This window comes from Apiospora phragmitis (genome assembly GCF_038363925.1).
Source record: "Apiospora phragmitis strain CBS 135458 chromosome Unknown utg000001l:1.0-2902119.0:1.0-2906034.0, whole genome shotgun sequence".
Lineage (NCBI taxonomy): Eukaryota > Fungi > Ascomycota > Sordariomycetes > Amphisphaeriales > Apiosporaceae > Apiospora > Apiospora phragmitis.
The window spans coordinates 1,864,028-1,888,382 of NW_027117399.1; the positions used below are offsets into that span (position 1 = coordinate 1,864,028).

General features: G+C 52.3%; 7 protein-coding genes across 7 annotated transcripts; 3 read left to right on the forward strand and 4 right to left on the reverse strand.

The window, feature by feature from the left end:
* Positions 1 to 4,584: 4,584 nt before the first annotated feature.
* PG994_000564 (uncharacterized protein) lies at positions 4,585 to 8,671 on the reverse strand (the record flags this gene model as incomplete). The annotated part of the gene is made up of 8 exons (XM_066851973.1): positions 4,585 to 5,076; positions 5,133 to 5,444; positions 5,507 to 5,809; positions 5,863 to 6,017; positions 6,079 to 6,370; positions 6,428 to 8,478; positions 8,539 to 8,583; positions 8,653 to 8,671. The coding sequence occupies 8 exons, from the start codon at positions 8,669 to 8,671 to the stop codon at positions 4,585 to 4,587; spliced, it is 3,669 nt and encodes a 1,222-aa protein (XP_066722605.1).
* Positions 8,672 to 11,313: 2,642 nt separating this feature from the next.
* On the forward strand, positions 11,314 to 14,090 carry PG994_000565 (uncharacterized protein; the record flags this gene model as incomplete). The annotated part of the gene is made up of 4 exons (XM_066851974.1): positions 11,314 to 11,872; positions 11,922 to 12,362; positions 12,430 to 13,116; positions 13,240 to 14,090. The coding sequence occupies 4 exons, from the start codon at positions 11,314 to 11,316 to the stop codon at positions 14,088 to 14,090; spliced, it is 2,538 nt and encodes an 845-aa protein (XP_066722606.1).
* A 922-nt stretch (positions 14,091 to 15,012) lies between these two features.
* PG994_000566 (uncharacterized protein) lies at positions 15,013 to 15,285 on the forward strand (the record flags this gene model as incomplete). The annotated part of the gene is made up of 1 exon (XM_066851975.1): positions 15,013 to 15,285. The coding sequence occupies one exon, from the start codon at positions 15,013 to 15,015 to the stop codon at positions 15,283 to 15,285; it is 273 nt and encodes a 90-aa protein (XP_066722607.1).
* Positions 15,286 to 15,884: 599 nt separating this feature from the next.
* Positions 15,885 to 17,303, forward strand: PG994_000567 (uncharacterized protein; the record flags this gene model as incomplete). Its single annotated transcript, XM_066851976.1, has 1 exon — positions 15,885 to 17,303. The coding sequence occupies one exon, from the start codon at positions 15,885 to 15,887 to the stop codon at positions 17,301 to 17,303; it is 1,419 nt and encodes a 472-aa protein (XP_066722608.1).
* A 1,304-nt stretch (positions 17,304 to 18,607) lies between these two features.
* Positions 18,608 to 19,945, reverse strand: PG994_000568 (uncharacterized protein; the record flags this gene model as incomplete). The annotated part of the gene is made up of 4 exons (XM_066851977.1): positions 19,898 to 19,945; positions 19,626 to 19,707; positions 18,848 to 19,531; positions 18,608 to 18,775 (listed from the first exon to the last, which is right to left on the reverse strand). Exons 1-4 carry the CDS (start codon positions 19,930 to 19,932, stop codon positions 18,608 to 18,610), a joined length of 969 nt encoding a protein of 322 aa, XP_066722609.1. The 5' UTR covers positions 19,933 to 19,945.
* Positions 19,946 to 20,804: 859 nt separating this feature from the next.
* Positions 20,805 to 22,018, reverse strand: PG994_000569 (uncharacterized protein; the record flags this gene model as incomplete). The annotated part of the gene is made up of 2 exons (XM_066851978.1): positions 20,805 to 21,663; positions 21,978 to 22,018. The coding sequence occupies 2 exons, from the start codon at positions 22,016 to 22,018 to the stop codon at positions 20,805 to 20,807; spliced, it is 900 nt and encodes a 299-aa protein (XP_066722610.1).
* A 1,218-nt stretch (positions 22,019 to 23,236) lies between these two features.
* On the reverse strand, positions 23,237 to 23,543 carry PG994_000570 (uncharacterized protein; the record flags this gene model as incomplete). Its single annotated transcript, XM_066851979.1, has 2 exons — positions 23,237 to 23,302; positions 23,388 to 23,543. The coding sequence occupies 2 exons, from the start codon at positions 23,541 to 23,543 to the stop codon at positions 23,237 to 23,239; spliced, it is 222 nt and encodes a 73-aa protein (XP_066722611.1).
* Between the last annotated feature and the right edge of the window lie 812 nt (positions 23,544 to 24,355).

A 24,355-nucleotide genomic window follows, 5' to 3' on the forward strand; every position in this document is an offset into this window, starting at 1 on the left:
CTTGAATGTGTATTGGGTAGATTAGACAGACAGGTAGCTATCCGGTTCCCAAGTTGCCGATGATGGGTCGTCTTGGGTTTGCAGGCAACAAGCTTCTAATATGGTATTGAAGCCTGGTGCGTTGCAAGCGCTTGGGGTCGCAAGAGTGAGGGCCAAAAGTCGGTACGCAAGCAACCCAAAATAGAGTCGCCGTTGCCTGTACGTCACACGAAGGCAATGTCGTCCGTGTCGGCTACCTGCAGCTCCAGCGCATTAATTCCGGAAAAGAGCCTCCTTCTCTGTAGTCGCTTTTCGTGAGCTGACCTCAATGAGCAAGCTGGGATTCAGCGCAATGTCCACCATAGGCCAGATGTTTTCGCGACGACCAGAGAGACCATGCAAAGGAGCAGCCGATTTCCGAGGTGCTGGGAAGGGAGCGAGGCCTCGTGATCTGCACAGTCGTCTGCAGCAAGGGAGCAAGGGAGTGCACTTTGACTGCAGTATGTGTGTCACAAAAAGCTCGTACCCAACAACAAAGGTCCCACTGGTATCGACAGCAATTGGCCAGAGCAAGCTTGACACCGCGCAAACAACCCGATCTCTTTATTCCAGCACACACGCACGCACACACGCAAGTGCGCTACTGAGCCAGTTTCCAGCAGTTCCGGGATGCTGGCACGACCAAGTCTGATCCCCTGTTTGTTTGAACGTCGTGATCTGTCGCGGAGTTGGTCGCCAGGTTGATTGATTCCGGGTAAGGTGAAGAGCTTGATTGCTGTACAAGCAGCAATATGGTAATGCGGAGTAACAGTTCAAACGAGAGACAGCATTATGAATAGACACTGGGGGAACGGTAAAAAGAAAGGAGAGTAACAACTTTACCCGCAGTGCTCGAGAGGGGAGCCAACTCAGTAAGTCAGTCGACCAAAGGAAAAAGCATCCAACATACGAACACCGTATGAGAAGACGATAAGTACGATCGATGGCAAGGCCTCAGCAATGCTTTTCTCGCTCTCTCTCTCCGATCGAATCAATAGGCCAAGCTTTCCTTTACATATAAACTAGGAGGGGAAATACGAGGTGGATGAAACGTGGCCCAGAGGATTGGTAGAGGCGTAGCAGGTGGATCGAGCAGATCAGCGTCCCTTGAAACGGCCAGTCTAGACGACGGAATATGTATACACATTCTAGGTTAGGACACCCGGTATTCTGGCCGGTATACGGGGATGGGGTCGATCTGGTAGATCGCGGGACTAGCTCAGGGTAATGTCAAGGGGGGGATTGTAAGTATGCTCCACCTGTCTGGAGGAAGGCTGGGATGGGAGGTGTTGGTGTGTCTCGGCGAGGCATAGGGCAACGAGACGATCGAGGCCAGCTGACCATCAGCTCTGTCGCTTTTGGGAAGGAGATGTGGGCTTGCGAATATTTCCATGTAGCCTATATTGCGATCTAGAACGGGAGGTCCCCAGTCCGGCAGGGCTGGCTCATCGTGAGTTTGCAGTAGCGAAGGCCCTACGATGACCGGGTATACGGACCAGTCCGAGCATATGCAGTTAAATGCGAACCATGACTGGGGATTACGGATTCCATGAGTGATCTCTCGCCCGGAAGAGTAGCTGGAGCTGCTCGCATGGGCAACCAGGAAGAACGAGGACATGGATGAAGGTGACATGGTATAGAGAAGGTACCTGCAGACCGAATGCTAGGGCACGATGGTCGGGGAGGACGTGTAGGAAGCGGTGCAAGGACAGAAGGACGAGATGCTTGGCCAGGCGGAGATCCAAGAGAAGTTGGCGCTGTCGCAATATCGCTTCCGTCCAATCGTATACTCTGGATCCGGTTATGCTTTTGTGGAGTTGCTGCAACCAATCTATATTGTCGTAATAGGGAAGCCATCTGGAAGGCTCTGCAGAGGCTTGGTTACCCTGCAATATTGCCCGACCGAATGGTGATATCTATTCAAGTTCTTCCACACGCCCAACTTAGCCAGCCAGATGTAACAGCACGGATGGTGGCTTCGGGACCCGCTCGGGCTAATTATATCGCATCACGAAAATGACGACGCAGACTTATGAATGTATACTGCTTCCGAGGAGGAGGGAATAGAAATACATGGGACGGAGGCATGACTGCTGCTGCTGCCGTGTGTGACGGTCCATGCCGATCAGGGGGATTCATCCAATGAAAGCCGTACCTGACGCTAGGATAGCTTCCGGGGGTGAATTCCGGACGAAACCGAATCCAGACGGCTATTCTTGGCATTGCGCTGGTTGTTTCGACGATGTTGAAGGAAGTAGCCGAGTGGTAGGTCCGTGGGCTAGGAAGATAGCATCGAGGAGAAGGAATATCTGATGTAGATAGATACATTATTGCTTGTACAGGTGTAGATTTCTCAACCCACACCTTCACCCATGCGTTAGCGGCAGTGGGCCCGTCGCGGCTTGCGGGAAGAGAGAGCCAGAGCCAGAGCCTAGGCCAAGGCTAAAATACAGGCACGTACGGAGTACATAAGCTGGGGAGGATTGGATCTTGCGTTACATCGTGCCATAATCCACTCTATTGGCATTAAAATAGTATGTAAGAGACCGGCTGTCGTTGTTCACAAGAATTGGCTGTACATATACAGTAAGTAACTTAGGTCACCTACCTTTTCATTGGCAACTACCGATCATTCCTGGTTGCAAATACCCAACTACGGAATGTGGGGAGACAAAGAAGACCCCCCTCGGATCCCTCCCGCAAATCTCAACTCCACTACGGTCGAGGTCGAGGTCTTTTTGCCCTTCCAAACGTCTTACTGTACAACTAACTGGTGGTCGGATGTGGCCCGAACCTCTAGGAGAATTAAACTACATACTAAACTTGCACAAGGGCGCTTCAGGTTGGACGACGACCGGGCAGGCAGACGCTTTATGCCGTATTTTTTTTTTCTACTACCGTATTCTTCTCACAATCTGAGAAATGAACAGCCTTTTCCGACCATTTATAGTAGGTGCCCAGCGTTTGAACACGACTGCCGCTTTGCTTTTTTGTTACGTCTTCGGTGCTGCAACGCAAACTGTACATACAGGGGTGGGAATCGAATCATTCACCACGTCAGCTCCAATTAATAATAACTATGAGGGTAGCCATGGTAGAGTCGAGGCAGGATGTACAGCCGGGTTGCATATATAATCAAAATTCTCCGCATCGACCTCTGCACGGGAACATTGAACGCTACCTCGCTTAAGCACGACAGTTCAAACTCGAGAGGTCAGAAGCGCGAAGGAAGTGGTCTATTCTCTATGTTCCAGCAGGATTCAGCCGGTTTACCCATATAGCGGAACGACCTATCAAATCCGACCCCAATGCGCAATTGTCCTACTAGTAGTATTAGATGATGATACAGCCTTCAAGAACATGAGGACAAGCTATGCTTTGGTGGCTTTGTTGACAGGCAGCACAGCAGTAGTTGGCACCTCTCTCCCTCGGTGTAAAAGCAAGAAGAAACCCAACGGGGACGCGGCACGGCAAAATGGCTGAATGCAGAGTTTGCACGCAGACAGATCAGATGGCGGGCGCCTTCTGTCATGCACTCTATTTTCCTCACCACCATCAGACTGTCTGGCAGCTGGAGTTACATTCTGCTCCTCTATTTTTGTTTTCTTTTCCATTCGTTCCTCGAGGTCGAATAAAAGTGGCACATGGGCAGACCTGGTTGGAACTTGGGGGGTCTGTGGCTCTCTCGTTAGTGCGGCCGCAGCGAAACCACCAGTCCCGAGCTAAAGTCCCCTTTTAAGTTCAGAGCAAAAGAAACCGGTGATCTTGGCGGTAACTGGCATGGATGGCATCGCCCACTTCTCTCTGTATCGTGTAATTATTAGCAGGGCGAGAATCACCAAGCTGTAAGCTGCTACGTGTTGTGCGGCTGAAGTTGCCTCGAGCGAGGGATTTATTAGAACACCTGGGCGAACTTTGCACAGAACGCATGCATGACACCAAAAGCCAGGCAATCTATGATGAACGAGTGGCATTGCTATTCATGCCCAAGGGCAAGAAGCGAAGTAAAGGAGTGACATCAACGCAAGCTCAAATAGCAATCTCATAGAGCTACCACTCCGTCAGCAAAATCCATAGCCTCCCATCTACCAGGCGCGGGCGCGTCCAACACAACTGCTGCCGGATCATGCCCATCACGGTTTGCGACCCCTCCGGCCATGTGATAGATTCCCCTGGCCTCCGTTACTAGCAGCCGCGACAGGTCTGCCACCGCAGCCATGCAGGCACACCAGGGCATTGTCGATGGCAGGCACACTGCAGCCTCGTCTTGTTACTCGCCAGCTATTCTGTCCCTAGCAGTTAGGAGAAGTCCGGGTAGCTTCGGTCAGTGACTGATGGAGCACCGAGTGACAACACAGGGTCTGTGCATTTGATGCCGTTAATCGTACGGACAACTTCCCAGTAAGTTTCCGGCATCAATACTGGCGTGTCGCTCTAGTGTTCAGTCGACGCATGTGGTCACGTCAGTTAGACTGTGATGAAAGTATGTCTTGTCGATCAAGTGATAATTCAAGTCCTAAGAGTTGGTCCCCAGAGGGGGCTCTGTTAGCGCTGGCCTTGTTGTGATCAAGTTCGAGCCCGGTTTGCTCGTCCCCGTCGGTGCTGGCGGACTCCATCCGGCACACGACGCTTGTTCGTATCCACTGGGATCGATGGGGTAGACATCCCGGCATTCGCATCACGTGGAGTTAAGCCATTAGCCCCAGGTGTGTTACCGGGATGCTTTTGGTTCTGGTTTCTAGTGTTATCATACCAATCCAAATCATTCATTTGGAGCCTGCGGACACGTTGGCCGCCGCGCTCTTTGCTGGTTTTCTCAGGGCGGTTGAGGTGGTAGACGGATGTTTTGTCGTGACCTGCGCCGTGCGTAGTGTGAATAAGATTGGCATTGGGCAATAGGGGGCTGGAGTTGGTATCACCATCAGTCTCTTCAGCCTCGCGGAGATCCAGGTTCAAAACCAGGTTCTTGATCCGCTGCTGCTCCTCTCTCTCGGCCTGCTGCTGGTTTTTCATAGCAACCGCGAAGTTGGAATCCGAGGGAAGTTCCACCATACGTGTCTATAATACTGTTTAGTATCGAGAACCGATCATTACCCATGAAAGAGAACACATACCTGCTGGCGGTTACCCTTCTTGGTGAGAAGAGAGAAGGCCATCTTGTTGGGCGGAGGAGCTTCGTTATCGCCGTCTTCGGGTTCGTTTGTAGCAGCTGCCTCGCGAGTCTTGGGTCGGACCGGTACCGGAGCATCAAACAATGGCTTACGCTCGAATTTTCTCGACTCTAGACTCTCAGCCATCATCTTTGCGTACTCACGTTCGAAATCGGCCTCATCCTCGGGGTCGACCTCCTCAGCTTTTCGGGTGACAATGATTGCTTCATCCTCAGACTCGGTGTCACGAGGAGATTGAGGCACGTTCTCTCCGTCCTGTCAAATGTTTGGTGATTAGTACGGGCGGAACGGCCGTGGCAAAAACAGTAATGACTTACATCAAGGTCATCCTCTTCCTCGGAGTTTGACTCTTCGTCTTTGTCGACATCTTGGGCGAGATCATCGTCACCCTCGCCACCATCGTCGTCGCTACTGATATCGCTTTCAGCATCCTCTGGCTCTGGATCGACAGCCTTCTCGTGGCCTGCATTTTTCTGATCCTGAAGAATGGCCAGCTGGAATGCCTTTGATGCCTCTTCTGGCGTGGTAGCTAGCTTCCATTGCGGGCGAGTGAGGGAGAAGGTATCCTGCACAATGAACTCAATGTCCATGGGTAGTGGTGTCTTCGTAAAGATATAGTACTAGGATTATTAGCAGACAAACATAATCGCAATGTGCGCGCATTTCAGCTAACCTGGAGGAATGACAGGAAGTAGTCAAGCTTCTTCCCTGCTGCACCTCGATTGAAGAACATGCCACATGTTTCGAGTATGGTTGCCGCAAGACGGATGCGGAAGTAGTCATCGGGTAAGTCGAAAGGGTTCAACCTCCCAGGCAATGGTACACCTCCTGATCCATAGTTAGTAAAACTGAGTGGCCAAGCAGCGGAACTGAACGTGATTGAGCTTACCATGTCCGAATGTCATGATCCTATAAAGTGTCTCGAAGATAACAGGATGATCAAGCATGCGGTAGTTATACAGCTCGCCGAGATATTTTACCTCAGCAATGCGACGCTGGTTGTACTTGAAATCATTCTGCTCCAGTCCGTTGTCGACCGACTCGATAACAGTATCGATGACAGAAATCACAAATTCCGGATGGTAGCGGTAGACAGCGCTGAGGAGGATAGCGAGGATGTGGATGCTGCCGTACTTAACCTTGGCAGGCTTCGAGAACACCTTCGCGAGTATTTCAACAACCTAGGGGCATGCTGTCAGTGGCCAAGCCCATTTCATATCAAGACGGGTTCTCCATACCTCAGGCTCCTCCCAGTGCAATCTGCGAATTTGCTTCAAGATCTTCGTATAGTTGCGTTTAGTCATGTCCACGTAAATCAGCTTGCGGATGAACACTTCAGTAGGCGTGCGCTCCTTTTGCTGAATCGCAGCTCGCTCGGGCGGATCGACGTAGTAAATGGCGTTTTCAATGAGCATCCGTTCCGCCTGACCAATATGTTGGACTGACTTCTTTCTCTGTAGAGTCTCGAGGAACGTGGCCATACGGGGTGATGTATCGGCATTCCGCAATAGGTATCTGCCGCAGTTCTCGAGCAAGTTGCAGATAATCTCAATGTTCATCCGTGAGAAGTCATCCAAGCTGACCTTCAGACAGTGGAAGACGACATGCTCGGGAACTATGCCAAACTTGGTCAATTCAGCAAGGTACCGAATGTTGCTCAGCCGAACCTGGCCTAGGAAGTCCTTCTCCTTTCGGCGCTGGAGACTGCGAAACTCGGCATCGAGGTACTCTACCACGCCCTTCGGCACGTCAGGCATGTACTGTCCCAGTGTAGCCACAAGACGCGACCAGAACGGAAGCAGGTCAGTACGCCCTTTGGGCACCTCGGTCAAAGCCTTGATCAAACGGTTACGAGACGCCTTGGAGTTCAAGAAGCAGAAGTCGATAGCCGTTTCGTCCACAACATCCTTGCTCGTGAATTCCGGGAGGCGTGTCAAGAGCGCATCGACTTGAGCCCCTATCGTCTTGTTCGCAATGGCTGTAGACTGGTCATCGTTGACGTCCTGTGCCTTGGGCGTTTCTGAAGCCTCGGCAACTTCCGCCTTCTTGCCGACTTGGTCATCCGCGTCCGTCTTCTTCTTTCGGCCGTCTTCGAGAAGAATATTCGGAACCTTGCCCTTCAGATCGACCAGGTTCTCGTAGAATCGACGCTCATCTTCATCTTGCCAGATGCCTGCCCCATCACTTTGACCACGCAGGTACTTCCCGGTTTTGACGAGACCAATGGATCCATTGGTGGCTGCAGATGAATCCCCTGCATCTTTCAGATCAGGCATTTCGGCTCCTACAGCCTCGGCGATGATCTGCGCGTTACTAATAAGGCGTTCCTGGGTCTTTAGTTGGCGCTCGAAGTTGGCCTGGCGATCCTCGAACACCTCTCCAGACTTGACATAAGCCTCTGAATTGCGCCCTCGCTGTGCTGCAATGCTCTTCTGATCACGAAGGATGTGCGCCTTGACGTCGTCGAAGTATCGCTTCAGGATATTGCGGAACCGTTCCTGGAGTTCTGGGGTAGTGAAAGCTGGGTCATCAGACGCACAGTCAAACGCTCCGTCATCGCTATTCGCCGGTTCTGCGGGCTCTTCGGCATTCTTCGTAGCACCATCCTCCTCTACAGTCTTGCGCCCATCGCTCACAGCAGACTTGAAGCCTAGAATATCCCAGCTGAAAGCTTTGACGAAGATCACTAGCAGCGGAAGATTTGCGTGTTCCCGGTCGTGGCCCAACAAGTCTTTCAGCACCTCGAGAGGAAATGGCTCGGCCGCACCACCTTTGCTAGTCGCCGAGACCTTCAGCTTCAACCCGGCATCCTTGCCTGTTGCGCCACGGGCGGCATCATCCGGCTTGACGTCATCGAGAGTTCTCAGAACGTCAACCAGCCAGAGTTCAGTCACCACGCGCAACAAGGCCCGCTGCCGTACCAAGCGTTCCTTCTCTTCCTTTTCGCGAACCTCAGGGGCCAGCGATTTGAGCAAGCTCTTGTCCGGTGTGGCCATGCCTTTTCCAAGAAGCCATCCTAGATATTCGGTGAATTCGGCAGGACCGAAGCGCTGGTGCAGTGCGCTGACAATCTCGACACCGGCCTCGACCTCACCGGGTGACTTGAGGCGACATAGGCCTTCGTAGCAAGCCGAGATGACCTCAGAAAGGTACTTGTGAAGGCTCAAGGTCTTGATTTCCTGCAGAAATGTATCGAGGGTGGCGGCGGAGATGGCAGTTCGTAATCGTCGGATAAATCCCGAGTTCTTCTTGAGCGATGAGTCTAGAGACTTGCCGACGGGGAAGACGTCTGTTTCAAAGTGTCAGAAATGCCGCCCGAAGCCTGTTCAATCATTAGATGTAGCATTACCAGTGTCGCCATTCCATGCGCGCTCATTCAACGAGCGCAACTCCCCTATAGACCATAGTCAGCATGCGACAAACGCACAAAGGCTCTGGTCGAGCTGGGCAGATGCAGACTCACGTTTCCTTGGGCGATCCATGATGGATAGCCCACTTCGCTTCGTGGTCCAGAGGATTGGGATTTGTGGTGGGCTACATTCGCGATTCTGGACTGCCACTGCTAGGGGATTGTTCGCCCTGTGTAGTGGAGGTAAGAGTGTGCGTCAGCCTCGGCCGGCATGAGTGAAAAGGGTCGATAAGCTCTGCCCTGATGCTGTGGGCAGTTGGAAGGCACAAAGGAAGTTGGGTTTGTCTGGCGGGGTCGCAAAGGCTGGTTGCAGGCGTTGAAGAATTAGAAGATCCGTGTCGGTGCTCAGATCGGCGAGGTGAGGAATGGCAGAATTCAATGTTTCTGTGTCGGTCTGACCGAGTTCTGCGATGTGACAAGTCGTCGCGAATTTCACGCCTCGGGTTTGCGATGTGAAGACTTCCTTCTGGCTTCGAGATTCCCGCATTTGCTGGTCGTGGTCACCTAACCTTCCTACAGTAGGAGCATCAATGCAAGATGGGCAATCCAGTGCCTCCAGGTCGCTGTAAATCGTCCAATGACAGTGGAGGGGGTCTGCTGTCCAGCACTAATTGGTCACTAATCGCAGCCAGGAAGTGCTTATGGATTTATGGAACCGGGCCCACCAAAATGCCTGTTGCCACATGCCCTGCAGGAAGTACCTACCCCAAGAGGTACCTGCCAGCAAAACTCCAGCTCCAAATGGTTTGTGCGGAATTACCTTCTACCGGCTCTGCTTAAGACGGGAACAGGCATGGAGCCATTCATTTTGACCTTGGTTGATGAGAGGTGACTTCATTAATGCCAACATCGGTGTTCAACAACGTGACCACAACCCAATGCATGTTTGGAGCATATGCATAGGCTCATAAGGTGGAATAGTTCAAGCTACAGCCGATATTTGTTTCTTCTCTTCGTGGAACAACCATATAACGTCTAGTTTTCTAAGCTGTGAACTTGTCCCCCTAGTATTGGATACGGGCATCTGAACGTGCCAGCTATGTTGCATACCTCGTAGGCAACAGCCACCCAAGCCTGTTCTGCGCCACTTACATGAACTGGTTTATATTTGATCAGTCTCTGAAAGTGCTACTACTATATCGATACTGCACCATTAGTAAGGCATCACTACCACCTTATGGCCTTGGGATGCAAAGACCAGAACCTGGCTCTCCTGAGCTGCCGTTGTCTGGTAAGCTTTGGTCATCAGTGCCGAATCACCACCTCAGCACGTATGCACTCCGAACGGAGCAGCTCTCCTCTTCTGTCCATCATCCCTGGATGCTGATATTGACAGACATGTGTTTCGATATTGGATCGATCGATGGAGAGAATCGAGAACTTTGAAGGTGTAGCCTTCAACTCCAACCACAGAATGCATGCATGCCTCTCTTACCCAACCTCGGTCACGAGGGCAGCCCTTGAGTATCAATATTGTCAGCTACATGCGTCTCGACAACCAATTCAGTTGTAGGCTCTATTGGCCTGTGGTGCCGATCAGGTCCTTGCTCTGATCTGATCAATTTAACATGCTTTTGCGGGGTAGTGATATTATCCTGGAGCTGCCACTGCTGACTGCATTTGACATATAAGTGCATCTGTGTGGTGTATGTGTGCGTGCGGGTGACCGACATTGGATACCGAAGACGAATGGGAATTGCGATTGTAATGAGTCCTTGAAATATCCCAGATTGTAGCAAGAGGTAAGCAAGTAAAGAGAGGAGGACGTTATCAAGACTGGAGCCACTCTGGTATTAATAAGGTTGGAAGAACAAAGACAGGAGATGCAGATGTGAAAAATGCGTTTGGCCGCTCACGAGTTAGTGCATTTACCATCTCCGTACTTGGGGCAGTTCAGTTGGTCTTATCAACACAAGGCCCGGTCCTGATTGGCCAATGCCTGTCGGGAATCACTGGTGGGGTCTTTGCCGGGGCCCAAGAAGGCGACCAAAAGATAACCACGACCCCAGATAAGGATGGGTGCTGCCCTTGACCCTTTACGTGACACTTGCACATAATAGTATGATGCAGTACTATTACACCCGCGGGAAAAGGAGCCAACGTCCCATCATCTCCATGTCCGAGGAGTATGCATCTCCTCGCTAGCATGCAAGATGAAGTAAGGCACTCACTCTGCATTAGTCCTAATCAGTCTCTTTGACGTTATACGAAGGCTCCTGAGCGACGGAGATCTCGACCCGTCATCGGTTTTTCCGTCGTATCCTGCCACCATCCATGGCAGTCTACTGTACGTAACCTCGAGAGGCCTGGCTGGCCTCAGGTATTACGACGTATAACCTGATTCGGTCGAATCATTGGTACATGTCGGCTGCTCGATGAAGCTCGCTCACTAACCCGAGTGGATCCAGTGAGAGACCGACCCTCACTCCGAGTCCGAGGCAATCTGAGTTCAAGAACACAAAACCACCTCCTTGCTTGCATACGCCAGTGTGCTGTCAGTTCAGTCTAGAACTACATTTGCCTCCCCTTTATACTGCTATCGGCATGATCTATCCTGCAGTCACTCCCATACGTTTTGTTTCTTACAGTAGCACTTTGTTCCTTTGGCCCCTCTGTTAAACCAGCCCTTTGCTGTATTTTGATACCCATGCCATATGAGCATTGTGTAGCCTCCGGCAGTTTAGCGTCCTTGCTTGCATTCTTATTTGCCTTAAAATGGAGGTAGTGGGATCACCATCCGTTTCATTGCCTAAGCCACAATCCTCGGTTCTTGCTTTACCCCCAACACCGCCGGCAACGGCTTCCCACTCCAGAGACGTCAGTTCCGCCGACAGTGACTCAGACACCGAGCGAGAAGCCAGGGGTAATCGTAACACGCCCCCTCCGGTGAGACCCATGGTGTACCCGTTGCCGCCCAAGTCGAGGCCTGACACCACGGTCTTGCCGGAAGACTTCAAAACTCCAGACCGCCATGTTCCGCGCGACCCAAGGCTCATCCGCCTGACCGGTGTTCACCCGTTCAACACCGAGGCACCCCTGCGTGAACTCTACGACGAGGGCTTCCTCACGTCAAAAGATTTGCACTACGTCCGCAACCACGGCCATGTCCCCAAGGTGGAAGACGACGAAATCTTGGACTGGGAATTGTCGATCGAAGGCATGGTGGAGCAGCCTATAAAGTTGACCCTATCCGATCTGTTGAAGGACTTTGAGCAAGTCACCTATCCGATCACACTAGTGTGTGCTGGCAACCGTCGGGAAAGAGCAGAATGTTGTCAGGAAAACTAAAGGTTTCTCATGGGGCGCTGCTGGTGTGTCCACAGCACTCTGGACAGGGGTTGTGATAGGGGATCTGTTGAAGCGAGCTATGCCGAAACGCGGTGCAAAGTATGTCTGCCTCGAAGGGGCGGACAAGTTGCCGAATGGTTACTATGGGACATCTGTCAAGCTCAACTGGGCAATGGACCCGAACCGCGGTATCCTTGTTGCACACAAGATGAATGGAGAGATGCTGCATCCAGACCATGGCAAGCCCGTTCGTGTAGTCGTCCCCGGCCAGATCGGTGGTCGCAGTGTGAAGTGGCTAAGGAAGATCATTGTCACTGCCGCACCCAGTGACAATTGGTACCACATATACGACAATCGAGTCCTGCCGACCATGGTTGATCCCGAGATGAGTGCCAACCTGCCAGAAACATGGAAGGATGAGAGATACGCCATCTACGATCTCAACACGAACAGCGCGACTTGCTATCCTGCACACGGTGAGAAGGTATCTCAGTGTTGACGCTGGCAAAACATACCAGGTTCGCGGGTATGCTTATGCTGGAGGCGGCAAGCGTGTCACCAGGGTCGAAGTAACACTCGACAAGGGCAAGACATGGTCGCTAGCCAACATTTCGTACCCCGAGGATGAATATCGACTAGCCTCAGATGATGATATGCTGTATGGTGGTCGCCTCGACATGTCCTGGAGGGAAAGCTGTTTCTGCTGGTGTTTTTGGGACTTGGATATATCAGTCGATTCTCTAACTCAGGCAGACGACATTATGGTCCGGGCCATGGACGAGTCCATGATGGTGCAGCCTCGCGACATGTACTGGAGTGTGCTGGGCATGATGAATAATCCTTGGTTCAGGGTCGTTATCTACAAAGAAGCTCACGAATTGAGGTTTGAGCACCCGACCCAGCCAGCATTGATGCCCGGTGGTTGGATGGAAAGGGTCAAAAAGGCTGGCGGAAACCTCTCTAACGGCTATTGGGGAGAGAAAGTGAATGGAGAAGAGACGACTGTCATTGCGCAAGAGCCCGCGATAGAAATATGTCTCGTTAACAAAGAAGTCAAGAGGGTTATTACGATAGACGAGTTACGGCAGCATAGTGGAGAGACTGAACCGTGGTTTGTGATAAACGGAGAAGTGTACGATGGCACACAATACTTGGAGGGCCACCCCGGTGGTGCGGCGTCCATCGTCGGTGCGGCCGGGCAAGATGCCAGCGAAGAGTTTCGAGCGATCCGTAAGTACATGCGCCTGGATCTTCCGTCTTTCACATATCACCCTGACATGGCCAAAAGACAGCGAAAACGCCAAGGCGATGTTGCCCAACTATCATATCGGAACATTGGATGAGGTATCCCAGCGGTTCTATTGAGCGGCGAAGTTGTGTCAGTAGATGCAGCGGATAATGAGGAGCCCCGGTCGGTTTTCCTCCAGTCGAAGGTATGGACCAAGGCGATCCTATCCGCCAAAAAGCGCTTGTCGAGCGACACCAAAATCTTCACCTTCGATCTAGAGCATCCGTCTCAAGCCGCTGGGCTACCGGTTGGCAAGCATCTCATGATGCGGTTGCGGGATCCGGTGACACGCGAGGCCATCATTCGTTCCTATACGCCGATCTCGGAGATCGACGACAAGGGGAAACTACACATTCTTGTCAAGGTCTATCATGACACGCCCGAGCGCAAGGGCGGCCGAATGACGGTGGCTCTCGACTCCATCCCCATTGGCCATTTCGTTGACTTCAAGGGGCCCACGGGTCGGTTTGAGTACCTTGGCCACGGCTTGTGCGGCATCGGAGGCACACAGCGCAAGGTGAAGCGGTTCATCATGATCTGTGGCGGCTCTGGCATCACCCCTATCTTCCAGGTCCTCCGTGCCGTTATGAAGGACGCGGAAGACCCGACACGGTGCCTGCTCCTGAATGGGAATCGTGCCGAGGAGGACGTTCTTTTGAGGGCCGAGATGGACGACTTGATGATGGGCAACGAGCACAAGTTCAGCCTATTACACACCCTCAGCCAGCCTGGGGCAAACTGGACTGGACTTCGTGGACGCATCGACTCGGGGCTTTTGGAGAAGGAGGTTGGCCCTTGTGCAGACCCCGGGTGCGATGATTTGGTTCTCATCTGTGGGCCTGAGCCCATGGAAAAGAGTGTGCACGCCATCCTCAGCAAGTTGGGATGGAAAGACGAGGATTTGATGTTTTTCTGAGCTATCGCTTCTAACTTTCTACTGTTGACATGGGCGTGCGGTTTCACTACATCAGCATCTCGCGTTTCTCTCGGGCTCGCTTTGCTTCTGATATAATTGGCGGTGATGATTGGAGCATATCCCATATGGGCAGCATCAGCATTGGCACAAGCAGCATAAGCATACGCATGGGATGGAAGCATAATACATATGGATTTTGAGATCCTAAGGGCACACACATGAATGGGTTGGATTACACCAGCAGTTACACCTACTTAACTTCACATGACTATACACACTATGTACTGAATGAAAAAGAAGCGCAATAACATTTGATGGATGTAACCTACATGGCAGACAACATGACACAGGCAAGACGTTTTTACTGTACATCGTGTCGCTCTACTCTTTCCGATTAGATAATCCTACATGATCGATCGTGGTTGCCAATATGTCCCAATTGGTGCCTCACCCAAATACAGGCGCCCTTTGTGTCAAGCACATCTTTCGTCATGGCAGAAACCAGCTACGGAAAGAGACCTCAACTTGGTGAATTTGACTCACGGTTCCTGCACTCCGATTAACCACGCCACCACAGCGAGTACTCTAAAGGGAGATGGGGTGGGTGCGACTTCCTGCGGCTCATACCAAGAAGTCTCGAAGCACATCTCCTCCACCTTCCCAAGTGAAAGAGATTGATGAATCGATCGATGCCAGCGCAGCTTCCCTCAGCCATCTGTGACATCCGCAAGAACTTCGTAGCAGTTCACCCGAGCATTTTCATGTCTACCATCTCCCACATTCCCCAAAATCTGGATGATATGACATATTAGAGACACATCCTCCTCACACTTGGAACCTCTCCAATTCTTCTCTACCTATCTCTCGACATCCACAAACAAGCCCGCATCCAGGACTGCATCAATCAGGGAGAACCCATACAATGGCAGTCCTAAAAGAGAAGACGGTGATGAATACGAAGCCGGAGCCGGACGACCCTCCCGTCGTCTGTGCAGTGGCGATGTGCAACGAGGTCGCCACGAGAACGTTCTCCAAGAACAAATTTGAGGCACGCCTCTGCCCCTGCCACCAGCGTTTCATCTACACCCTGCCCTTCATGCACCGCTGCCAGTACAGCCAGTCCCTCGTTGATGATAAGATCATGCACGGCTCGGTACTCTACTTTCCCCTGGCGGCCCCTCGTTCACCAAGATGAAAGTACTCCCAAAAGATGCCGATGACGAGGTCGGATCCGCCGACGGGGCCGCCTGCTGTGACAACAGGGCGACCCGGGTCGTGCTCGTTGGCGAGGACCTGAAGCACTGCAACCTGTACCTGTTCTGCCACGGCCATTCCGCACTGGTTCGAAACCAAGTCACTGGATGCGATGAACGCATTCGTGGAAAGGGGAATGAGGTGAGAAGAGCCCCGAGCTGCTCGCGTCCACTCACTTGAGAGCTCGCCTCCATTGATCGTTGCTCTGTTTGCTAACTATGGATTGCAGAGCTATATGTCGGGTGGTGTGGGTGCTGGCATCAAGGATGACAAACACACACAAGCTACCCATCTGGCTTCTGCTTGTTCGTCTTGTAAGTTGCCACTTGTTGATGCCATTCATTCTCCCTTGTCAATCGGACGGTTGGCCCCCGCCGCTGGTGTAATCTGTACAGCGTACAATTGCTAATTTTGCCTCCCACGCTATTAGATGAGAACAGCAGTACTGAGCCAGAGCAGTCACCACGGCCTTCTTATTCATCAACCAGTATGAATACACACAACGGTAGCGCAGCCGGAGGTGAAAATGCAGCGGTCTCGATGACTATGCCCGGCCTTCTCGAGGCTGTCCCCAGTGCTCCCCAAGAGTTCAATGGCAAAGGCGGCAGCATGGAGACCAGCAGTGAAAAGGTGACATCCGGGGGTGAAGCAACCAATTGCAAGGATGCCGCGTCCTCATCGGTGATGGTCACGTACTATCCCAACGAGGAGGATGCCCTCAGCACTCCCGAGAAACGCAGTCGTGACTTCGAGAAATCGACTTTGGCGCAGCTTTGGGGAAATATGGATAAATTTGCCTCGACTCCTCTGGATTATGTGCCTGTTGAGGCTAATGGCCCGGACGCTCCTAAAGAGCGCAACAATTTCGGGGGTCAAAGCTTGGCAGAATTGAAGGCAGAGGCAGACAAGGTTATGGCGACTCCTTCGGTCCCCTCTGAGGGTATCCCCAAGTCCTACAAGGGACACAACGAGTTCGAGAACATGAGCTTGTCGGAACTGAAGAAGGAGGCAAAGAAATTTCTGGATTTGGGGCCATTGATAGACAGAATTCTGCCAACTCCTCCCGAGTCCGATGAGGCTATCCCCTACACTCCCAATGCACGACGCCGCGATCTCGAGAAGTCGATGGAGAAGATGACTGAGAAGGAGCTTGACGAATTTCTGGAGAAGGGACTATACAATTTGCTGGTGGCTAAGCTCGGCCCCGTTGAGGCGGATGCCCCCAGCCCTCCCAATGAACAAGAGCACGACCCCAAGACGGCGACGAGCATCCCGGGGCTGGATATCCAGAAATTTATGACGGAGGACCAGGTGCACGATCGGCCATGGCCCGTTGATCCTGCAGGAACAACAACCGTCGACACCCTGGAGGACCGCAAGACCGAGGAAACCATCCGGCACTACATACACACCTGGAACTTGCTCACGGCGCTGCACGACAGACAACGTTGGGTGGTCCGATGCATAGTACTCCTGCCGGTGGTGAAGGTGCTTAGCGGCGTCTGGGCCATCCTGCTCTGGTCCATCGGGGCAGAACCCGCGCCCGTGCCCAGTGTGGTCCGCTGGCTAGTAGCCGCGCCGGGAATCGCCGCCTGGGGCTGGCTGCTCTGGCTCATGGGAGCGAGGCCCGCCGTCGCACCCAAGCACAAGCAGCCCTTCCGACCCCAACTCTCTTCCCAGGTCAACGACGCTGCCCCTGAGAAGATGAAGCAGACCATATTCACACCTATGACCCTGGTTGACCTATCGGCGAGTGAGCCGCATCCATACAAGATCGTCGCCGATGAGTATCGAAAGACGCACGGTGAGGGAAGCAATGTTCTGGACTACTTTACGGAAAAGCTTCTTCAGAACAAACCCGAAATGATTCGCCAGAGAAAAAGTGAACAGCTTCGCACGAAAAAATATGGCAAGCTTCGCCAGATCGAACGCCTGCCAGTAGGGTTTCTCTCCGCATAAGTGATCCCTTTAGGGACCAACCCACCATTCTCATGATCGAGTCTACCGGCATTGGCATTATCTGGCATGTCTAACGCAGTTGTGGGGGAAGGTATGATAGTACGGTCAGTGAAGGATTGAAGGAGAAGGAAAGCAGCAAGACGACTACACACAGACGAAGTGGGCATATATATATATGCTTATCTATGTCTGCTAGGTGAGGTGAAGTGAGGCTACGATGCAACAATGGACAGTGCCGAAGGGTTTAGGCATATGTTAGTTGGTTGGGGATGTACTTATCGAGCAGTATACGTTGGACGTGCCTCCTCGAGGCAGCAAGTCCGGTTTTGATCTGGGTGGCTTTGAGTATTGATTTGAGAGGGCCAAATGACCGCTTGGCGGATGTCTTATTAATGAGTTCATAGTTAAATCCCATAGAAAAGACCACAATTGAAACATTCCTTGTAGCATATCTTCTCCCGAAGTACTCCGTAGATCTAGCAGTCATTGTTCTTTTAGTGGTCTTTACCACAATGGCAAGCTGCGAACCAGGAGGGTTTGAGTTCGTGCGAGCAATGAGTGGTTTTTCCGACTTGATGGCTGAGGAGGTTGAGGTTGCTGGTAACATTGGCAATGAAAGTATCGCAGAGATGTCAGTAGTATAGTAAATGATAAGGGTCTGTATTTCAATCACAAATAAGGCTTGGTGGTGTAGTTGGTTATCACGTCAGTCTAACACACTGAAGGTCCTGGGATCGAGCCCCAGCCGAGTCATAATATTTCATTTTTGCCCTGTATAGGAAGGTTATCTGCTTTTTGTTTTAGCAAAAGCTTATCCATCTTATGCTTCTTACATATCCGGTTCTATTACAATGGAAAAAGAGCCTGGGCTATGATATACTGTATGCAGTGGGGCTTACCGTTATGTGTCCATGTTATACCTGATAAATGTAGGGAGGTAGTTCACAGACAGTACTTTCTATCAGTCAGACCATAGATACGTAATAATGCATATGCGTCAAGTAGTTTACACAACATAAACATTGAACTCAGACGTCAGAACACTGTAAATTGATATCGGTAACCCCGGGGGGCACTCTAGGCAAAACCCCACGAAGAAATGCAGCCGTAAGTAATCCTCTTGCGAACAGAACACAGTTTGCTGCTAGAATCGAAAACGAAGGACCCTTGGTGAAATTTCTGCGACAACACCACCCGTGGTTTCCTGCACGTACGTACTTGGAGCCTTCTTCTCCTTCTAGGCTACTATCGCACTACTGCCATGTGGGTATATGAGGGGTGTCATAGTAGATGGACGAGCGCATCTACGAGCCGCTCTCGCGGCTCTTTCGATAGGCAGCCTCCTGCTCAACCTGAAGACCTTCGATAACAGGAGCAAGCTCGCTGAGGATATCGTAGGCCTTCTTGTGGTACTCAACCTGGGCGGCGATAAGCTCGGCGAGGTTGCGCAGAGGTTCGGGGGTATCGAGCACCTGATACTTGGTCAGTACATAAAACTTATGTTGGGGAGTGGATCGATGCGCCGTTGTGGTACCGCTACTCACGTTCTTCATGACGCTGACGGCCTCTTCGGTCTGAGTGACGAACTCGTCCTCGGCCTTCTCAATCTCCTCCTGGGCCTCGGCGCTAAGCTCCTCGTGGTGCTCGCCCTCGCGGGGCGAAGTGGCAGCGCCGAGCTTCCAGGCGTTGCCCTTGACGCGCGACTTGACCGAGTCCAGCGTCAGGCGGGCCTTCTCGACGTTCTTGCGCGCGCGGGTGGCGAACATGAGGTTGGTGTTGAGGGTGGTGTTCCAGCCGGCCAGGTAGCGGCTCTGGATCTGGGCGTCCTGGGCGAGGCGGGCCTCGCCGACGCGCTCGCTGGCGAGGGCGTACTTCTCGAGGGCGGTAGCGAGGGGGTCCTCGCCGGCGCCCGTGTGCTGCTGGTGCAGCAGCTGGGAGCTCGTCAGGCTGGCGCGGGCGAGGGCGTGGTTGAAGGTCTTGGGCTGCGGCTTGGCCGCGGGCGGCGCCGTCAGGGCGGCCTGGGCCTCGGCGGGCGTGCTGGCCGTCGAGAGCAGCTGCACCTTTTCGCTGACGGTGCGGCCGAGGTCCGAGAAGGTCTCCTTGATGTTGGGCGGGTAGTCGTAGGCCTCGTGCGAGTACTGCGACGTCACCGCCAGCATCTTCTGGTGGACGGCCTTCAGGGCATCGACGCGCTTCTCGAGGTCGATGTAGTCGGGGGGTAGCTGGGTCTGGAGGGCAGACAATGGAAGATGGCGGCGTCAGCGACCATGTGTTAAGTAGAGCGAGAGCGAGAGAGACAGAGCTCAGGACAGCTATGCATACCTTGTCCTCAGCTTGGCCAAGCTGCTCCTTGGTGTACTGGAAGGTGCGCGAGGCAAAGGGCGTGAACTGGGAGCCGATAGAGCTGTTTCCCCCGTCATTGTCAGTAGGTGATTGCAATCAAGCTACGAATCCCCATCCCCGGGCTTCCTTCCACATTGCCAGCTAGGCTGTCGCGAGCGACCAGAGAGGGAGTGACAAGACCCTCTTATGATAAAAGTAAAAAAAAAGCCTCTAGGTGGGGTAATGCACGGGAGAATAATCAGAGTACTGACCTCAGGCTGGTTCCGAAGGCCTTGAAGTTATCCATCTTGGCGGTATTTTGCGTGTGCAGGCGAATGGGAATGATGATGGTAGAAGCTAAGTTGAAACGTCGCCGATTGAAGCTGCGTAACCAAATGAATGGCCCTTCAGCTTTTGCTAAGTCCAGGCAGGGCAGGCAGATCAACAAAGTGGTGCCTTGGTTCCTCTGGTCCCTTCTTAGTACTTGTACATAGACCTAGGCCAGTCTGCCAGTGGCCTATTTCACTGCCTGCTGCAGTGCATCCTCACTGCAACAACCAAGCAATTAACGGGTTTCAAGCGACCAACCCCACTCCCCAGCATGTCAGGGGGGGTGCTCACTGCTTAGGGGGTGCTATGTGGGGCCATCGTCATTATTAACCCGACCCATAGTGAACAGCTGCAAATAAAGATAAGGAATACACATGTGACAAGCTGACCATCCCCGACTGATATCCAGTTTATCACAGGCAATTGAGTAGATATATAGACTGAAGTGTTTGCATTCCAGAGATGATTCTATTGTATCTTGATATATACGAGGCCCGAAGACGGCGAAGCTGGTGAGCGATATTTTACAGTCCCTGTCCTTGCGTGCAAGTGGTTCAGAGGGTTTAGCCTACAAGGTCCGTCAAATTCCAACTGGAGACTGAATGGACAACACCTGCTTGTTTAATGCTTTAAAGTCAAGCATTATGCGGCGCTCTGCCAATTTCCATTCCAACACCACTTTGTTCTTACGCGCAAGGCCTTGGACATCCTCTGCATGGTCAGACCAGTACTTCCATGTGCTTTGGTACTCCCGGTCCGTCGTGAGCCGCAGCATGGTCCCCGGCTGAAGCTTGGCTTTTCGCACTCGGAAGACGGCCTTGAGCTCCGAGAATACCCTTTCGGTTGCATCTAGCGCGATGACTGGAGGGGCGATAATGCTGCGATCCCGTTGATTATGGCACCGCTCATCTTCACATCGCCAGTGCGGATATAGGCCGTCTTGATGCCGCCCCAATAAGCCAGTGGATCTGTCACCTTTCTCGGGAGATTCTTGATGTAGCTGGAGTTTGCCGTGTCGCGCCTGGAGAAGGTCAGATGCCGCACCTTGGGCAAGAGACCCTCGGCTCGCATGGCGGCTAGGTGGATAAACGTATCCCACTCTGCTTGTAGGCCCACTAAGGAGAGGCGACAAAGACTCCCGGCCGAATTGGCCAGCAACCTCCGTAACGGCTCCGAGTGTATGTTGCACCCCGAGATTTCCAGCGACTTGAGGCTGAAAGACGGCAACTCTGGACCTGGAAGCAACGCAGAAATTGGAAGAGCCTCCCACGCAGCATGGCTTAGGTGAAGGTGTTCCAGATGCGGCACATAAAATAACAGCGGCGGCGAATATCCGGTACGACCAAGTTCGACCAATGTAAGCTCCCGCAGTCCCGAGAGATTAGCCAGTTCTGTAGGACGCAATTGTTCAAAGCCGAGCCTTGCTTGGATGCCCTGACGGAGTACAAGCGACTGCAGATGGGGCATCTTGCGGTTCAGTATGTCGTGTATGTCCAGGCTCCGCTTGATGTTCATGTGCGCACTGGCGTTCAGTATGTCGTGTATGTCCAGGCTCCACGTGATGTTCATGTCCCATCTCGGTGCCAGTGCGATGATGATCTGCCGAACGCCGGCGCAGCCCGCCGAGGTCAGTCGGGCCTCGACTTGTTTGGGGTCGGTGATGAGGATGACCGCTTGAAGCGCGCGCTGAGCCTCGTATCTCCAGGCCCTTCAAACAAGGCAGCAGTTAAGAAGGTCTTGGATGCCTTTTTGGATGTAATGCGCATCCCGCGTGTGGTTCCTGGGTGCCCCGGCAATATCGGAGAAGATGATATGCCAGAGCTCTGCACTTAGACGGGATGCCATGGTATATGATCAATAAGCCTGCGACAAAACTTTGTCGTCAATTTCAACAAATCAAATACCTCGAATCAGGACATGAAGTCTTGGGAGCTGTTTTTGATCGATGTTATTAATGAATGAACCACCGCTTGCTTGCCAGGCAGACAAACATCTGGTCTAAATGGAGCTAGAATGCAATACCCCGCCACTCGTAATGTTTGCTTCTTCATGTGATAGATCATATTTATCTGCTTTTCACCTGCTGCAACTGCTGCCTACCTAGCAGTCGAGTTTGTGGGATTCGACGACAGCTCTCTTGAGGGTGTCTGACTTGCTTTTCACGTCTGGGAGTTCCAAGTATGGCGAGAAATTGATTCAAATTAGCTGCCAAGAGACTCTTCTCTACTCAATCAATGGGGGAGATCCAGGTTTGATTATCGGGACGCCACCCGCGCAGTTACTTGGGCCGGGGAGACTCTTTCTCCTGTCGCTCTCATCGAATCTGTTCGTTCCATTGGCTGGATGGTAGATGTGTTGGCCGGCATGGCATCCAGAAACAACCACAACGCGGCGTTGGAGGACAAAGCGTGCCAAGGAGAAGCCTCACAGATTACAGACGGCCTGCGCAGCAAAATCTGGTTCGTCGCTGCCGTCAATGACAAGTTAAGCTGCCCTGTCAACGCCTCGCGAAGCGGCTGTGTCTCGCCGTCCACTACATCGTTGTCGTCGTCGTCTTCTTCGGCGCCCGGGCTCCTTTTCCCAGCAACGTCTCCGGCCGGCTGCCCGGTGCAGCGGTGTATTCGATATTTGCTTTTCGTCTGCCTGCACCACGAACGAGGCCCTTTTCGGCAGATCCAGGCACAGGAGGGTGCTATTACTCGTCCTTGTCTTCATGGTTCTGGTAAACTTCTTGCTGTGTTCGCCTGAGGCAGCGACCCGAACACGTGTATAATGGGCGTGACGAAGGTACAGTTCTACAATACATAAGAGGAAGCTCGTGCTATTCAGCATGTCTCGGGCTCTGGGCGGCTCAAGCCATGAAGGCTGGTACAGAAGGTTGCGAGCTTAGGCGAAAGGATGATGGGGTTTCCGGTACGGCGGCCTGACTACGTCGTACATTATATAGTATCTCGTTATTTGGGTTCAGTCTAATATGCACTTGTGATTTGCGGTACCAGGTTTAAAGTTGGGTAAAGTATTTTTGGGGCCACAGCCCCTGAAACAGTTCAGATTTGTCACAACTAAGAACAATATCTTGTTCCTAATATTAGTGATATAGATACAGAATGCTATAGTAGTGGCTGTGTCTTTGATGACAATGATTTTATAAGAGAATCTGCCATGAGATTAACATAAGGAGCGTGACGTGGTTCCTCCTCAAAACTAGCTGGTAGCACCCACACCACAAGTCACCTATTTAACCCAAGCGCCCTAGCCATACAGGCTCATCATCCAAGAACCTAAGTGCAGTAGGGCAAGTTGTTGATGGGGCTGCAGGTGGTGCCCTTGGGACACTCGCCGCCATTCTATATCGAACAAGAACACCGAATTAGCGAGACTTTCACCACCACGAGCTGTCTTCACTCTCTTTGACATGAATCCGAAACTTACCAGCCAGGATCCATCGACGTTGCACACAAGCCAGCCCGACTTGTCGCCCTTGCAGGTGTACTGGGGCGGCATGCACTCGTGGCGGACCTCGAGGTTGTTCGAGGGCAGAGCCAGGACGGCGGTGGCGGCCAGAGTGAGGATAGCGAGGAACTGCATTTTGGATGAGGATGAGTGAATAAGAGTAACAAGTGTCTTCAAGTTGGGCTTTTGTGGGTTGTCTGTGATAAGGAGAGCTGGATGCTGCTTAGGGATGATGGTGAGGAGGATATCTCAAGACTTCCAACTCAGAGGAATCAAGGGGGGTATTTATAATTGTACTTTCTACTCCGAACTCAGGTATTGCTGCCCTTTCTTCTATTTGTTGGCCATCTGCGTCGACAGAGTGCATCTCGTATAACGGCAAGCAATATAGCCCGGTCTATCAAATTGTCCGGCATCTTCGGTGAACCTTCAATGCAGGCTATCACGTAGCAGGCATCCGGTGTAAGCAACAAACAACATGCATTCGTAACACCATCATGTTGGTGTTGAGGGCGAAGGACACCCACCAGCAGGACGCGGCAGCGGGGAGATGTCGTCTGTTTTGCTCGGGGCTGTGTGCTGTGTGCTATTCTCAGCTTAAAAGCCTCTACGTGTAGCCCCATTACCCCATCAAATCGTGCTCATTGGCCCGTTGGAGGAAGCCAAAAGCCACGCTGATGAGTGCGGGAGCCAATACAAAGTAAGAGGGCGTGACCCAACCCAACTTCCGAGGCTCGGTCAGCACTACTTCACGACCTACATACGGAAACGCGCCGAAAGACCATCAGCAGCTGCCCGGCTTTTGACAGCGGCGATATAATTATATACTAGAAGCAAGTAGGCTTCCCCCGCCTGTTTACCTTCTCTGAGTTGGTCTTCAGCCCTGTGTCAGCCGCATCATGCAATCACAAGGGTCTGATGACAACATCCGATCTTACGCATACCAA